The sequence below is a fragment of the Pelodiscus sinensis genome, chromosome 24 (assembly GCF_049634645.1).
Source record: "Pelodiscus sinensis isolate JC-2024 chromosome 24, ASM4963464v1, whole genome shotgun sequence".
Taxonomy (NCBI): domain Eukaryota; kingdom Metazoa; phylum Chordata; order Testudines; family Trionychidae; genus Pelodiscus; species Pelodiscus sinensis.
In genome coordinates this window covers 10,328,592-10,344,648 of record NC_134734.1, presented here as the reverse complement: position 1 = coordinate 10,344,648, position 16,057 = coordinate 10,328,592, and the positions used below count along the sequence as shown (strand labels likewise).

General features: G+C 51.4%; 1 protein-coding gene across 9 annotated transcripts in view; it reads right to left on the bottom strand.

Moving 5' to 3' along the window:
* DNAH2 (dynein axonemal heavy chain 2) overlaps positions 1–16,057 on the bottom strand; it is a 293,067-nt gene that overhangs the window by 94,176 nt on the left and 182,834 nt on the right. For all 9 annotated transcript variants that reach the window (XM_075908075.1, XM_075908072.1, XM_075908076.1 and 6 more), the window contains 3 exons: positions 2,400–2,552; positions 1,948–2,039; positions 1,255–1,453 (listed from right to left, as the gene is read on the bottom strand). In XM_075908075.1, the coding sequence (XP_075764190.1) occupies positions 1,255–1,453; positions 1,948–2,039; positions 2,400–2,552 (444 nt within the window). The remainder of the gene's footprint in view (positions 1–1,254; positions 1,454–1,947; positions 2,040–2,399; positions 2,553–16,057) is intronic.

The window sequence follows — 16,057 nt, the reverse complement described above, 5'->3', positions numbered from 1 at the left end:
GGAGCCTGGGATCAGCTGGGGACTCCAGCTGATCCCCAGCTCTGTGTTGCAAAGCCCCTTTGAAGCACTCGAGTGGCACTCCAAAGGGGCTGTGTAACACGGAGCCAGGGATCAGCTGAAGTCACCAGCTGATCCCCGGCTCTGCTTGTGCTGCCCCTTTGAAGTATGGGAGTGGAACTTCAAAGGGGCAGCACAGCATTAAGGCCTGCTATTAACACATTAAAAGGATTAACGCATTAATCCTGTCCTGCGTTAATCACAGGTGTTAACGCAGGTCAACTGACAGCGCTATCTATTATTTATGTACCTGGAGTTTTGTACCTCAAGCTGAACTTGGTGCCCTCTCAACAGTGGGAGGTTGACGGGAGAAGTGACAGTCAGGACTATCAGTGCCAACAGGGGTGCCCTCAGCATTCAATTTAGTAGTTCTTAAGTAGATCCACTAAATCGAACCCTGCCAGAGCATCTATCCTCCAGTAAGTGGAGACGTGGCCTAACCACTAGTAGGAGAGCTTGCCATTAGTAACAGTGAGACATTCCAGCTGCCATCACCTGGCAGTAAGAAGGAACTGGGGGGTTGGTTGGTCATCAAGGTTATATATTGAATGCCATATTGGCACCACTCCAGGGGGCACGTGGGCTGACCCGATGGTTGCTGCTAGGCAAAAGTCTTCCAGCTCCTATGCATACACGAACACACACATCTGATTAGAATACACATGAACAAGCACTCCAAGAAGAATCATGAATTCTCTCCCCAGCTCTGGAAGGGGAGCAGAGGCTGGTGGATTAGAGCAGGGGGTGCTAGGAGCCAGGTTCTTTCTCTGGCTATGCTGCTAATTAACTGTTTGACCCAAGTTAACTCCCTCCCACCCACCTTTGCCTTTATTTCCTCTGAATATAAAGGACTGGGAATACTTCTCTCCCTTGAGAGGGCTGTGCCATTATGTGGTTCCACTACCCAGATGCTCTGCTCCCCTGTCCTGGCACCAGGGACTCCCTATGGTCCTATTCCCCTGGCCCTAGCATGCCGGAGAAGGTTGGGGGCTATCCATGGCCCTGGGATGCCACGGAAGGCAGAGGAGGATCTCCATGGCCAAGAGGAGGAGGGAAGGCAGAGGAGGGATCTCTGTGGCCCAAGGGAGCACTGACCAAGGCAGAGGGGGGAATTTTCATGGCCTTAGAGGCAAGTGGGGAAATCACTCCATGGCTCCCTAGGGTTGGGGGGTTTCCAGGCCCTCTAGGGGCTGTTACCTGAGCAGACATGTTGACAGTCAGTATGGCCCACTTGGTATTGTCTAGAGATTGCAGCACACTCTGGGCGAGGGAGGTCTTCCCGGTGCCCACTGGGCCCACAAGCAGCACTGGGTTCTGACTTGACACCAGGGCTTTCACCAGATAATTGTAGCGCACTGTATCCACCGTGGGGACGATGATCTTATAGAAAGGAGCACTGGGGAGAGAGGGACAGATGGGGGGGAGGTCAGCTCAATAGGTCATGGCGTTCGTGTTGCATCAAGCCAATGGGCCCATCCTGCCCCACACCCTGCTCCCTCCTTGGCCCCAATCAGACCAACAGGCCTATCCAATACTACAGCCTGCCCCAGATCAAGCCAATGGGCCCATCCAGCTCAACAGCTCATCCACGGGCTTATCTAGCCTCACAGTCCACCCCCTCCCTGCCCCCAGATCTGGCTAAAGGGCCCATCCAGACTCACAACCTGCCCCTCCCTGATTCCGGATCAGAGTCAGGCTCAGCAGCACAGCACTCAGCTGCAACAATGCACCCACAGGGCCACAGGAGTGCCAGCTGAGATCCATAAAGTGTGTGTAGACAGGTGCTGGGGGCAGATCCCCAGAGTGTGAGCTCCTGTCACTGCCCAGACTGAGGATCTGATGGTGATGAGAGTAGAGTCCAGCCACCCATCTCGGCCCCCAGTTACTCACTTGGCTGGGTACCTCCACATTTTGGGCAGCTTGTCCTCAAATGAGGCCCAGTTCTTCCTTTTGGAGTCAACGAAGTACTCATAGACGGTGTCCTGGGAGAGAGCAGGGAGAGTCGTGAGGGGCCTGACTCACGGCCAGGACAGCGGAGCCAAGGTTAAGTCTGAGCTGGGGCTCAGTAGCGCTTTGGAGCCAGGGACTACAGAGAGCCTGAGCAGGACCCAGTGGTGGACCCAACGCACAAGGGGCCTCAACATGGCAATGCTAGGAAGAAATAGGAGCAGAGCAGGAATGGGAAGAAATCACTTGGAGCCACTCACCTCCCAGTAAGTGCCATCCCTGACCTTCCCCCATCACCCTCCTGGCTCTGTTACAACACATGCACAGCCACTCCTCCAGGCTCCCTCATGCACACAGACAGGCAGGCTGTCTGAGTGGGGAAATGTGCCAGGCACCTTGTTAGGGAAGGAGCCTTCCATCTCTCGTAGGCAGCTGTCAATCTTCTTCCGGCCCTCCTCGTCCACCGCTGCGCACACAGACCAGATCATGCTGAAGATGAAATACATTTCCACCACTGTGATATAGTTCTCACTGTCTGCTGGGTTCACCTGGAGAACAAGAGACAAGAACCCAGGGCTGAGCAGGCATTCAAGCCCTACTGCAAGCTACCAGAACAGTTCCCATAAACAAGCACTGACATACTCAGAGGGTTACTCACTTTATGTAGTAACTGAGGGTATGTCTACACTACCCCGCTAGTTCGAACTAGCGGGGTAATGTATGCATACCGCACTTGCTAATGAAGCCCGGGATTTGAATTTCCCGGGCTTCATTAGCATAAGCGGGGAGCCGCCATTTTTAAATCCCCGCTGCTTCGAACCCCATGTAGCGCGGCTACACGGGGCTCGAACTAGGTAGTTCGGACTAGGGTCCTATTCCGAACTACCGTTACTCCTCGTGAAACGAGGTGTACCGGTAGTTCGGAATAGGCACCCTAGTCCGAACTACCTAGTTCGAGCCCCGTGTAGCCGCGCTACACGGGGTTCGAAGCAGCGGGGATTTAAAAATGGCGGCTCCCCGCTTATGCTAATGAAGCCCAGGAAATTCAAATCCCGGGCTTCATTAGCAAGTGCGGTATGCATACATTACTCTCCTAGTTCGAACTAGGAGGGCAGTGTAGACATACCCTGAGGTTCTTCAAGATGGTTGTCCATGTGGGTGCTCTAACTTAGGTTTCTGGGGCGCCGTCGCATCTCTAGTCGGAGAATTTAGGTAGTAGTGTCTTCGGTAGGCTGCAAATGTGGGGCAGCCTTCACGCATTGGTGCAGCTACTCCACATGCACAATCAACCATCCCTTTGGTTCCTTCTCTGCCCCAGAAATAGGTGGTTCCAAAGTAGAGGGGAGGAAAGGTGGGTGGTGGAGCACCCAACAGGGACAGCCCTCTTGAAGAACATCAGTTACTGCACAAGGTGAGTAACCCTCTCTGAGGAGTGTCCCTGTAGGAGCTCCACCTTAGGTGACTATGAAGCAGTATTCGTGCCCAGAGGAGGGAGCTTTGGTTGATCGCTATTATGCATGGCAGCTAGTATTGTCTGGCCAAAGTGAGTGTCCTATGACAAGTAAGTTTCAAGTGTATAGTGCCTGGCAAACATATGAGCAGAGGACCAGGTGTCAGCTCTACAAATGTCTGTCAGAGATATGTTGTTCAAGTACTTTGTAGAAATCACCATTGCTCTTGTGGAACGAGCTGTAGCGGTAGATCCTGCCCCAAGGTACAGTAAGCCAGTCTTATATAGTTCGCGATCCATCTGGACAACCTCTGTTTGGAAATTGGCATGCCCCTGAATCTTTCAGTAGTTGATACTAATAATCTTGGTTATTTGCATATCTGTCTAGTTCTGTCCAAATAAACCATGACAGCTCTGCAGATGTTAAGTGTGTGCAACTGCATGAGGTTTCATAAAGAAGGGTATGTCTACACTACAGCACTAATTCAAACTAATTTAGTTCGAATTAGTTAATTCGAACTAAGCTAATTCGAATTAGCGCACCTAGACTTAAAAACTAGTTTGAATTAGCATTTTGCTAATTCCAACTAGCATGTCCACACTGAGTGGACCCTGAACTGAGGTTAAGGATGGCCGGAAGCAGTGCCGGCAGGGCATCAGATTAGGACTTAGAGTGTGGAGCTGCTGTCTCAGGCTAGTCAAGGGCTGTGCTTAAAGGACCCGACCCTCACCCCGGACAGACAGTACTCCTAAATTCTGCTTGCAAAGCAGTCCTGGCTTGGAGTGCCCTGAGTGCCCACACTCGGCACATCACAGCACTCGGCCATCAGCCCAGCTGCACTTGCCGCAGGCTGCAATCCGGAGGGGGGTCAATCAAGTGGCTTCAGGAGAGCTTCCACCCAGAGAAGCCCACAGAGCCAGCCCAGTCCTCCCCATCGGGGGCTCGTACCCCATTCCTCCCTCACCTCCTTCCACTTACCCCTCCCTAGCCCCCCTTCCTGATGTACAAAATAAAGGACACGTGTGTTCAAAAATAGAAACTCTTTATTGAACAACACTTGGGGAGACTGGGAAAAGGAGGTGGGAGAGGGGAAGAGAGAGGGTGGGAGAGGGGAGGGCAACTACAATATCAGGGGTTTGGAACAGGTCCCATATGAAGAGAGGCTAAAGAGACTAGGACTTCTCAGCTTAGAAAAGAGGAGATGACTATTTGCTTTGTGAAGAAGAACTTTCTGTTATTAGTTTGAAGCCTGCTACCCATTCATTTCATTTGGTGTCCTTTAGTCCTTCTATTATGGGACCTAATGAAGAACTTTTCTTTATGCACCCTCTCCACACCACTCATGCTTTTATAGACCTCTATCATATCCCCCCTGTGGAACTCCTTGCTGCAGGAGGCTGTGAAGGCTAGAACGAGAACAGAGTTTAAAGAGAAGTGAGATAAAGTCATGGAGGTTGGGTCCATGGAGTGGTATTATCCAGGGGGTAGGAATGGTGTCCCTGGCCTCTGTTTGTGGAAGGCTGAAGATGGATGGCACGAGACAAATGGCTTGGTCATTGTCTTTGGTCCATCCCCTCCAGGGTACCTAGTGTTGGCTGCTGTTGAAAGACAGGCTGCTGGGCTAGATGGACCTTTGGTCTGACCCAGTACGGCCATTCTAAGCTCAGGGCCGGGGGTCTCACTGGACCACCTTGATTTTCATGCCAACCTGCTCCTGGGTGGCCAGGCTGGCAGCTATCCTGCCCTAGACAGCCACTTTCCTGTGCCTAGTGCGGAGGTCGTGGATGAGGTCCACGATGTCTGCACTAGACCAGGCGGGTGCCTGCCTCTTGCGGACCCGGGCAGGCTCCCGGGAGCCGCCAGCCTGGTCCCGGGAAGAGGCGGAGGGCTGGGTGGCAGCGGGTGGCTGGCTCGAGCCGTGCCAGGTGCAGGGTCTGCTGGCTGAGTGCTGAATGTAATCCAGAATGTGCTGGATGGGCACAGAGAAGAGATCAGTATTGTTTGTCTCTCACCAGGACTGGAAGCGATGCCATTTATAAAGGTAGGACTTCTGGGTGGTTTGATGCCTACTGTGTATCAGGACGTCCTTAACTGCCTGAAAGGATGCTAACTACGGGCCTTGGAGCCAGTTAGGAACCAAGCCGTGAGATGCGGTCAATCGATGTTTGGGTGAAGGAGCGTGCCATGCTGTTGTAAGACTAAATTGTGCAACTGTGACAGTCGCCGAGGTTGGGATAAGGACATCTGCATCAGTTGGCTCAACCAAGTCTGTCAGGGCCAAAAAAGCATTACCATTATCACTGTCGCCCCATCCGCGACTATCTTCCCTATCACATGTGGTATAAGCGTGATTGGAGGGTTAGGCGTACAGGAGTTGGTGCGTCCCCCAATTAAGGAGGAAAGCATCCCCTTGAGAGGCGCTCCCTATGCCTGCCCTCGAGCAGTAAAGGCAGCACTTCTCTTTGTGTCGAGTAGCAAAAAGGTCCGTGTCGGGGTAACCCCAGGTCTCAAAAAGGCTGCGGGCTACTTCGTCAAGCAGTTCCCATTCGTGCTGCAAATGAAAGGTTCTGCTCAGAGCATCGGCAATGGTATTGCTCTTGCCTGGGAGATATGCCACCGTGAGTATAATTCCGTGGCAGACAGCCCAATTCCAAAGTCAAATGGACTCTGCACAGAGGGATCAGGATCTGGCACCCCCTTCCCGACTGATATAGTAAACCGTGCAGATGTTGTCAGTAAGAATCTGTACCATGGTTCCATGGATCCCGCGGAGGAAATGCCTGCAGGCGTTAAACACTGCCCGTAAATCCAGAAAGTTTATGTGGAGGAGGGACTCGTGATGTGACCATAGCCCCTGGACCTGGTGCTATTGCATATGTGCTCCCCAACCGGAAGCATCCGTAGTGATCTGGACGGATGGAGCCTGAGCATGAAAGGGGATGCCCGCTAACGTATTGCTCGGATCGAGCCACCATACCAGGGAGTCTCTCACTTGACTGGGGACAACCACAAGTTTGTGGGTATTGTCGGTGCCTGGCTTGTAGATTGTGAGCACCCAATGCTGAAGGCATCTCAAATGAAGTTGTGCATGAGGGACGACATACGTGGTGGCCGCCCATGTGTCCCAAGAGCTTCAGGCATGTACATTTTTGGGAGCGGTGAGCAGGATATATACTAAGTCCTGGATAATCTGGGATCTGTCGATTGGGAGGTACACAGTAGCGATCTTGGACTCGTCTCGCCCCCAAAGAACTCGAGAGACTGGGATGGGATCAAAGAAGACTTTGGTATGTTGATGATGAGGCCTAGAGCCTCGAATGTGTCCCTGGTTGTATTGACTGCAGCTTGCACCCCGTCTGCTGTAGGGGCTTTCAATAGACAGTCATCCAGATAAGGAAAAATTGTGATGCCGGAATGCTGGAAGTGGGCAGCTATGATGGCTAGGATTTTGGAGAACACTCTTGGCGCTGCTGAAATGCCGAACGGAAGCACTGTGTACTGATAATGATCTTCACCCAGTGTGAAATGGAGGAACCTCCTGTGGGCACAGACATGAGGAAATATGCGTAATGAAAGTCGAGGGACACGAACCCGTCCCCTTCAGTCAGTGCTGGAATGACAGAGGCTAAAGTAACCATGTTGAATTTTTGTTTTCGTAGATGACGATTGAGTTTGCGGAGATCTAGGATAGGCCTCCATCCTCTGGACTTCTTTTGTGTGAGGAAGTACCGAGAATAGAAGCCTCTGCCTCTGAATTTGTATGGAACACTCTCCACCGCTCCGCTGGTCAATAGATGTGCGACCTCCTGCCACAGCAAAGGTTCATGAGAGGGGTTCCTGAAAAGGGACGGGGAAGGAGGGGTGGGAGGGGGCTGACTGGAAAAAGGAATGGTGATGCTGGATATAACGATCTCTCTAACCCACCGGTCTGTTGTTATAGCAAACCAGCAGGGATGATAAGGTCTCAAGCGACAGTGGAATAAGAGAGAGTTACTCACCTTATGCAGTAACGTCTGTTCTTCAAGATGTGTGTTCCCATGGGTGCTCCACTCGAGGTGCTAGGCTTGTCCCGGCGCCGCAAAACAGAGAATCTTCATTAGCAGTAGCCCAGCTGGCCTGCGCATGTGCTCCTGCTGCCTCACGCTGTTACAGCTGAGTGTGGGCTGGCTTGTCAGTTTCCTCCCAACAGGAAGTGTCTGAAAGATAAAAACAGAAGGTCCAAAGCAGGGAGGAGGATGGGATGTGGAGCACCCACGGGGGACACACATCTTGAAGAACAGACATTACTGCACAAGGTGAGTAACTCTCTCTTCTTTGTCGAGTAGTGTCCCCGAGGGGGCTCCACTTGAGGTGAGTACGCAAGCAGAGGTCCAATGTTATCGCTATGCTTCGGACTTATGGCCTCTGTATAGTGGCCAGAACTGCTTGCGCCACCGCAGAATTGTTCTTCAATATTTTTGCGAGGGCATAGTGTCTGGCAAAAGTAAGGGCAGATGACCAAGTTGCTGCACGGCATATATCCTGCAAGGGTACACCTTTAAGGTAAGCAGTGGACGCGGCCATGCCTCTGGTGGAGTGGTGTGAGGTTGTCTCGGTAAAGGTTCATGCCGTAGGGCGTAACAACATGTAATACAAGAGAAGATTAAGTTGGAAATGCATTGTGCGGAGAGCTGTTGGCCTTTCGAACGCTCAGCAGTGCCTATAAAAAGATGCCGAGACTTCCTGAAAGCACGTGTTCTGTCCAGGTAGAAGGCCAGCGCTCGTCTGATGTCGAGCAAATGTAGACGTGAGTCTTCTGGTGAAGAATGTGGTTTTAGGTAGAATGTTAGCAGGGCTATGGGTTCGTTTATATGAAAAGGAGAGTTCACCTTTGGGAGGAAAGGCAAATGAACACGGAGCACTACCCCATGCTCAGAGAATAATGTGTATGGTGGGTCGACAGATAAAGCTGCCAATTCACTAACTTGGCGTGCTGAAGTGATTGCCAGCAGGAATGACACCTACATTGTGAGCATGCGCAAGTCACAAGTTGCTAATGGCTCAAAGGGGAGGCGAGTTAGAGTGTCCAATACTAAAGCCAAGTCCCACGGCTCTGGTGGAATCCTGTAAGCCGGATACAGATTCCCGAGTCCCTTTAGGAACCTTTTAGAGAGCGGATGGGTGAACAGCGAATGACCATTGATGGGGAGACGGAAGGCCAAGATTAATGCCAGATGAACTTTAAGCGAAGCGATTGCCAATCCCGCTCTCCTTAGGTGGAGAATGTAATCAAGGACCTGCTGAACAGGTAAGGACACAGGATCAAAATTCCTCACTACACACCAAGATTGGAACTGATACCATTTATAGAGGTAGGTCTTGAGAGTGGTTTGTCGCCTGCTGTTTATCAACACATGCCTCACCGCCTGAGAGCAGGTCATTTCTGGAGCCAGTTAGGAGCCACGCAGTCAGATGCATGCGATCAATGTCTGGATGCACCATCGTACCGTGCTGTTGAGACAGCAAGTTGGACAGCCTCAGTAGTCGTAGTGACTGATCCACCGACATCCTCGACAATTGCGTCAGCCAAGTCTGTCAAGGCCAAAAGGGTGTTATGAAAACCACTGTTGCGCCCTCCAATTCTATCTTCTCCAGCGCCCTCGGAATGAGAGGAAGAGGAGGAAAAGCGTAGAGTAGATGGTGGTGACTCCAGTCAAGTAGGAAGGCATCCCCCAAGGAATTTGTGCCGACGCCTGCTCGCAAGCAATAATGCTCGTGAGCACAACTTTCTGTTGTGATGGGTGGCAAAGAGGGTCTATACTCGGGAAGCCCCAGAGATGGAAAAGATCGTGAACAACTTTGTTGTGCAACTCCCATTTGTGTTGAGGAAGGAAGTGTCTGCTGAGAGTATCGGCGACGACATTGTCCTTGCCGGGAAGGTATAATGCGGTAAGGGTTATACCATGCCGAATTGCCCAGTTCCACAGACATATAGCTTCTGCACAAAGGCGGCGTGAGTGTGCGCTGCCTTGCCTGTTGATATAGTAAACCATGCATATATTGTCAGTGAGAATGTGAACCATAAGACCTCGGATCATGTGAAGGAAGTGCTTGCAGGTGTTGAATACAGCTCGCAACTCGAGGAAATGTATGTGCTGTAGGGACTCCTGGGGAGTCCAGAGCCCCTGAATCCAATGCTCCTGTAGATGGGCACCCCAACCAATCAAGGAAGCGTCTGTTGTGATCTGCATTGAGGGCTTCTGCCCGTGAATGGGGACTCCCGCTAGCAAATTTTGGGGACTGCCCCACCATGTTAAAGTCCTGACATGCTTGGGAATCGATACTGTTCTGTTCATGCCGTGTACACCCGGTGTGTAAACAGTAAATAGCCAGTGCTGGAGGCTGTGCAGGTGGAGTCTTGCATGTGACACCATATATGTGGTGGCAGCCATATGCCTGAGCAGTTGTAGGCAGGTAAGTATGCGGGATTTGGGAGCAGATGACACAATCTGAACCAAATACTGAATCGACTCAAACCTCGTTGTGGGTAAGTATACCCTTGTGATCAGTGCATCGAGCCTCGCGCCGATAAATTCCAGGTTGTGACTCGGTGACAGGGACGATTTGTCGAAGTTGATTATGAGCCCCAAAGCCTTGAACACCATCATGGTAGTGGCAACTGCCCATGTAGCCTCGTCAAGGGTAGGGGACTTTCGTAGGCAGTAGTTGAGATAGTCTAAAATTGTGATATCAAGACGTCGAAGGTAAGCAGCCACCACTGCTAGGGTCTTGGAAAATACTTGTGGTGCTGCTGAAAGACCGAAGGGTAACACCTGATATTGGTAATATTCTGAGCCCACTACAAAACAAAGGAATCGCCTGTGGACCGGGTGAATCATTATATGGAAACAGGCATTTTGCAAGTCGAGGGACGCGAACCAATCCCCTTTGCCGAGGGCCAGGATGATAGAGGCTAATGTAACCATCTTGAATTTCTGTTTCTACAGGTGACGGTTGAGTCAACGCAGGTCCAGGAGAGGTCTCCAAACACCTGACTTCTTCTCGGTGAGGAAGTACCGAGAGTAAAAACCTCTCCCATGGAATTGAATGGGCACCCTCTCCACTGCCCAAATCATATGTAGACAAGAAACCTCTTGCTGTAGAAGAGTCTCATGAGAGGGGTCCCTGAAAAGGGACAGGGAGGATGGGGAGGGGGAGTGATTGAGTTGAAAGGAATGGCATATCCTGAAGTGACTAAGTCGTTGACCTAATGGTCGGTGGAAATCAGAGACCAACGGTGTTGATAAGGTCTCAACTGATGATGGAATACAGCCTGCGGATTGTGTAGAGCCTCCATCAAAAGGGTGGTGCGCAGTCCCTCAACCGACATGTCAAATTTGCTGCCGTCCCTGCTGGTGGCCAGGCGCCTTGTTAGGTTGTTGTCTTCATTTATGTTGGCGCTGTCTTGGCCTCTGCTGCTCATATGGTTTGGTACGGAATGTTGTGTAAGAGAAAGGTCTCTGTTTGTTATAGGGCATATATCTCTTGCGCTTTTATGGAGGCGCATACATCCTCAGTGTTCTTAAGGAGTCTTTGCCTGAGTGGAACACCTGATCGGTGGATTGAGCAAAGTGTGACTGGCGATCGAAGGGTAAATCCTCTACCTTATTTAGTAAATCTTTCAGGGCAGCAGCTTGATGTAACCAGGAAGCACGACACATAACTATGGCAGTAGCTGTGGCATGAGCCCCTGCATGTGTCAAAAGCGATCTGCAATGGTGTTTGGGCCGTAGTGTAGTCCTCCTGTATTACTGCCTTTAGAATTTGACTCTTTGAGTCCGGTAAATGTTCTAAAAGGGAAACTAATTTTGAATAATTGTCAAAATCGTGATTTGCGAGGGGAGCTGGGTAATTACACATTCTCAGCGCTGAAGTGATGGAGAAGTACATTTTCCTGCCCAAGAGGTCTAGGCGTTTCACCTCCTTGTCATTTGCAGTATTTTCAGCCTGTCCTGTCTTGGACCTTTGTTGTGCGGTGTCCATGACAAGGGAATTGGGCTGGGGGTGAGTAAATAATAACTCCATACCTTTCTGGTTTATGAAATATTTCTTGTCCGATCGTTTGTTGATCAGCATGGACATAGCTGGAGTTTGCCAGATGTTGTTGGCAATTTCCAAAATGGCGTCGTCAAAGGGACGCGCCAACTTCGATTTCTGGGAAGATTGCAAGTTCTGAAGCGAAGGATGATGTTTCTGTTGCACATCCGTAGTTTGAATGCTCTGAGATTGAGCAACCCTCTTAAAGAGTTCTTGAAATTGCTTATGGTCCTCAGTTGGAGATAAATCTCCGGGGAACACTGCGTCATCTGGTGATGAAGATGAGTGGTCAGCAGGGGAATCAGGCTCTGAGGTTCCTGGCTTGGAGTGTGGTTGTCCTGCTGTTCCTCGTGAGTTTGGATTGAGGCAGTGTCCTCCGCAGGAATTGGTGGAACCTTTAGAGAATGGGACTCTAATGGTGCAAGACGTGGAGACACTGTTCTACTGGAGCCCGGGAATCACGAATGTGAATACCTCCTGCCAGATGAAGAATGATGTTCATGGTAGTAATGGTCGTAATATGAGCCCGGTGAGCATCTCGGAGAATACCCTCTTAGAGTCCCATACCGAGGCGAATATCCTGAGGGTCTTGAAGACCTTGGTGAAATAGATCTTCTGGAGTAGTGGGAGGGAAATTGTGACGGCACCACGGGGACAGCCGCCGCTGCCGTCACAGCAGTCCCCGAACCCCACACCCCTAAAATCCTCGCTGCGTTTTTTTGCGGGGAAGACGAAGCTGCGAGGCGAACATGTACCACCTGCTCCGGGGCCGCCCCAAGGGGTAATGCCAAGGCATGGGCTGATGTCAGGGGAGGCACCGGAAGCCGGAGTCGTGTCCCTGTCCTTAGGGTCCTGGGTCGGGACCTGGAGTGAGGGAGGGCCCAGGTCCCCCTCTCTTCTGTCAGGTGGTGCCATTGGCGGAGGCCTCGTGGTAGCAGGAGCCCGGTAGGGCCGGCCACCAGGAGCGCCACAAATGAATAGTAAAAAGGAAAAGGAAAGACACAAAGACCTCAAGAACTGGGATGTGGGAAAGGGGGAGCACTCACGGGAGAGAGAGATTTATGCCTTGACCCCAATGATGACCCGGCTGTAGATATAAGGGGAGGCGCAGACTGTGACAGAGATCCAGAATAATGTACACCATAATACCTCCGTGGCGGTGAGTGATGAGGTGACCTGTAGTAATGGTCCCTGGTTGATCTATAACAAGGAGCGTGGTGATGGCTGCCAGTGTATGACGAGGTCGGTGACACAGGTCCAGGAGAGAAAACAGCACGGTCTGGAATGAGCAATGGTGTTCGGACTCATCCTAACTTGTGCTGTGCCTTGGTCTGCCTGGAGCAGTTGAAAGGGGAAGAGGGTGCCGTCTGCAATGAGGTGGGTGGTAAAGAGACAGTCTGCATTGACTGGCTGTAGCTTAGCTGAAGCACCAGTGCCGCTGGACTAGGTGCCGCAGGATTTAATTGCGGGACCGGAGGAGGAAGTGTTGGTGCCGAGGGCTGTGGAGTTACGGTGCCTGCCTGTGGCACTGATGCTGATGCAGGTGTCTCCGGCACCGAGGGAAGCAGAGGTGTAGTTGCCAGCACCACTGCTCCGGGTGCCGGCACAACTGCGCTCATCTGCACCGGATAAGCCAGTGCCGGGGCAGCTATTGCCGGCTTCAAACCGGCAGTTGAAGCCGTTGCCAGTGCCAAATCAGGTCACGGCGCTTTTGTAGGTGCCAATCCTGGGTCTTTGGTACGGGCAGAGTTTGGTGCTGGTGAGCTGCAGCCCTTGCCTGTCCTGTCAACGGGATGCCTCGGCAGAACGCCAGAGGCACCCGGTCTGTCTCCGACACTCATCCTCTCAGAGGGGTTAGAGGTTCTGTAAGGAGACCCTCGAGCTGGTGGATGAGCCTCATGCGTCCATGAGGCAGCAGGAAACGGCTCAGTCGTTTCAGAGGTCTGAAGGGCTTTGTTAAATAAAAGCACCCTCAGCCTCAGCTCCCGGTCCCGCCTGGCACGGGCGGTTAACTTAGTGCTGTGACTGCACTTAAGCGGCACACGTCCCTCTCCAAAGCATTTTATACACCGCGAGTGCCAATCCGATGCAGTGGGTGCATTTCTTAAATCCAGGTGATTCTGGCATAGTCTTTGACTATTGACTGAGGCTAAAAACTTGAACTATGACGAGAAAAAAAATTGTTTTAAATAGAACTGTAACTATCAAGAAAACAACTAAGTTAACTCTAACAAATAGTAAAACTGAGAAAACACTACTCGACGAAAAACTTGGTTACTTTGTGGGAAGCCTCCAGGAGGGGAATAGTGTGCAGTCCTTCGACTGACACATCAAACTTGCTGTCGGGGTTGTTGCTGGTTTGACATCTTGCTAGGTTGTTGCAGTCGTTACTGAGGCCGCTGTCTTTGCCTCAGCTGGTCATAAGGCCTGAAGCAGGGTGCAGCATATGAGAATGGTCTTTGTCTATTATAGGGACTGACTCTCTTGTGTCTAAAAGGTGGCGTGTACATCCCAAGCGTTCTCAGGGTGGTACAAGAATCCTTCCCGGAGTGGAAGACCTGATCGGTGTTCTGAGCAAATAAGGACTGCCGATCAAAAGGCAAGTCCTCCACTTTCGGCTGGTGGTCGTTGGGCATGGAGGCCAGATGAAGCCAGGAAGCACGGCGCATGACCACCGAAGTTGCCGTGGTTCAGGATGCCGTGTCGGCAATATCGAGGGAAATTTGCAGCGCAGTGCGGGCTGCCGTATAACCCTCCTGCACCACAACCTTTAGGACTTGTTACTTGGACTCGGGCAAATATTCCATAAGGGGAACCAACTTGAAATAGTTGTCAAAATCGTAATTCGCAAGTTGGGCCGAGTAATTGGCCATCCTGAGGGTTGCTGCGGCGGAAGAGTAAACTTTCCTTCCCAGCAGATCCAGCCGTTTTGCTTCTTTATCAGGCTCTGTGTTCCTGCCTTGTCCTATTTTCAACTTTTGCTGTGCAGCATCGACAACAATGGAGTTGGGATGGGGATGCATGAAAAGAAACTCTGCATCCTTCGCATCAACAAAATATTTCTTATCCGTGCATTTGTTCGTTGGCGGCACAGAAGCTGGGGTCTGCGAGATGTCATTGGATATCTCTAGGATTGCTTCATCAAAGGGGAGAGCCAGCTTTGATCTATTTGAATGTTGCAAATTTCTCAGGAGACCATGTTGTTTCTGAGGCGCGTCAGTAGTGTGTAAGTTCTGTGAGTGGGCTACCCTTTTGAATAATTCTTGAAATTGCTTGTAGTTTTCTACAGGGGAAGAGTCGCCATGGAAAATTGCATCGTCTGGTGAAGAAGACGATTGATCAGTTGGAGAGTCCATCTGCTGCTCTTCACAGGAGGGAGACTGACTACTGTCCCTGTCGTGATGGGTCGAAGTTGAGGGAGCATCATCCATGGGCGTTGGAGGAGCCTGCCCAGGAGGAAAGATGTCCTGAGTCAGTAGTTGTGGTGAGTGAGACCGAGGACGCTCCGGTGACACCGCTGGAAGAGTATGGGCGCTCTCAGTTGTAATTAATAGGTGTATTGACTACCATGATGATGTCCATGCTGGAAGCGCCGAGGAGAGTATGAACTCGCACTCCTGTATCGATAGTAGCGAAGTTAGGAGGTGACACCAGAGATCACGATCATACTGAGTAATGTGATGGTGACCGCAAGTGGTACGAATGGTGGTATCGTGGAGGCATGAAAGATCTCTGTGGGGATCTCCAATAGCATTGTGAGGGTGATCTGTAGCGGCTATAGTCACGTCTGTCGTGGTGAGGTGAGGGCGAAGGCTCGGGAGAATACACAGCCCTATCCGGGCTGGGTGAAGGTATGCGTACACGCCGAGTTTTCCTCTGGGCTTTGGTCGGTACCATGGTCGTTAGTGGAGGAGGGACCATGGGTACCGGACTACCCGGTACAGAGATCACAGAACCAGGCTCTGAGAGTTCCTGGGCGCCAGGGTAGGTGATGCAGATGTTGGGCTCAAGTTTGATGGCATGGGCAGTGCTGCCTAAGCTGTCTGCGTGAGATGGACTCTTGGCGCCATAGATGGTGCCATCGAACTTGAGCCCAACATCTGCAGTGCCGGGACGAGCCCAACACCTGTAGTGGAGCACCAACGGGGACACTACTCGAAGACCGGTCTATAGTTTCCTGGGTTGTTTTTATTTCCCTTTTTATAGATGGACACTATATTTACCCTTTTCCAATCTTCTGGAATCTCTCCTGACTTCCATGACTTTTCAAACATGACAGCTAAAGGCTCAGATACCTCCTCTATCAGCTTCTTGAGTATTCTAGGATGCATTTCATCAGGGCCTGGTGACTCTTAGTTGCAGGTATATGCAGGGCCGATTTTAGGCCAATTCAGCCGATTCCCCAGCGTGGGGCCCCGCTTGCACGGGGCCCCCGGGCGCACACATTGTGACGTCTCGGGTGCATGGTGCATGCACCGTATGCCCGGGCAGGGCCACGCATGCATTGTACTCCCAGGGCACTGCAC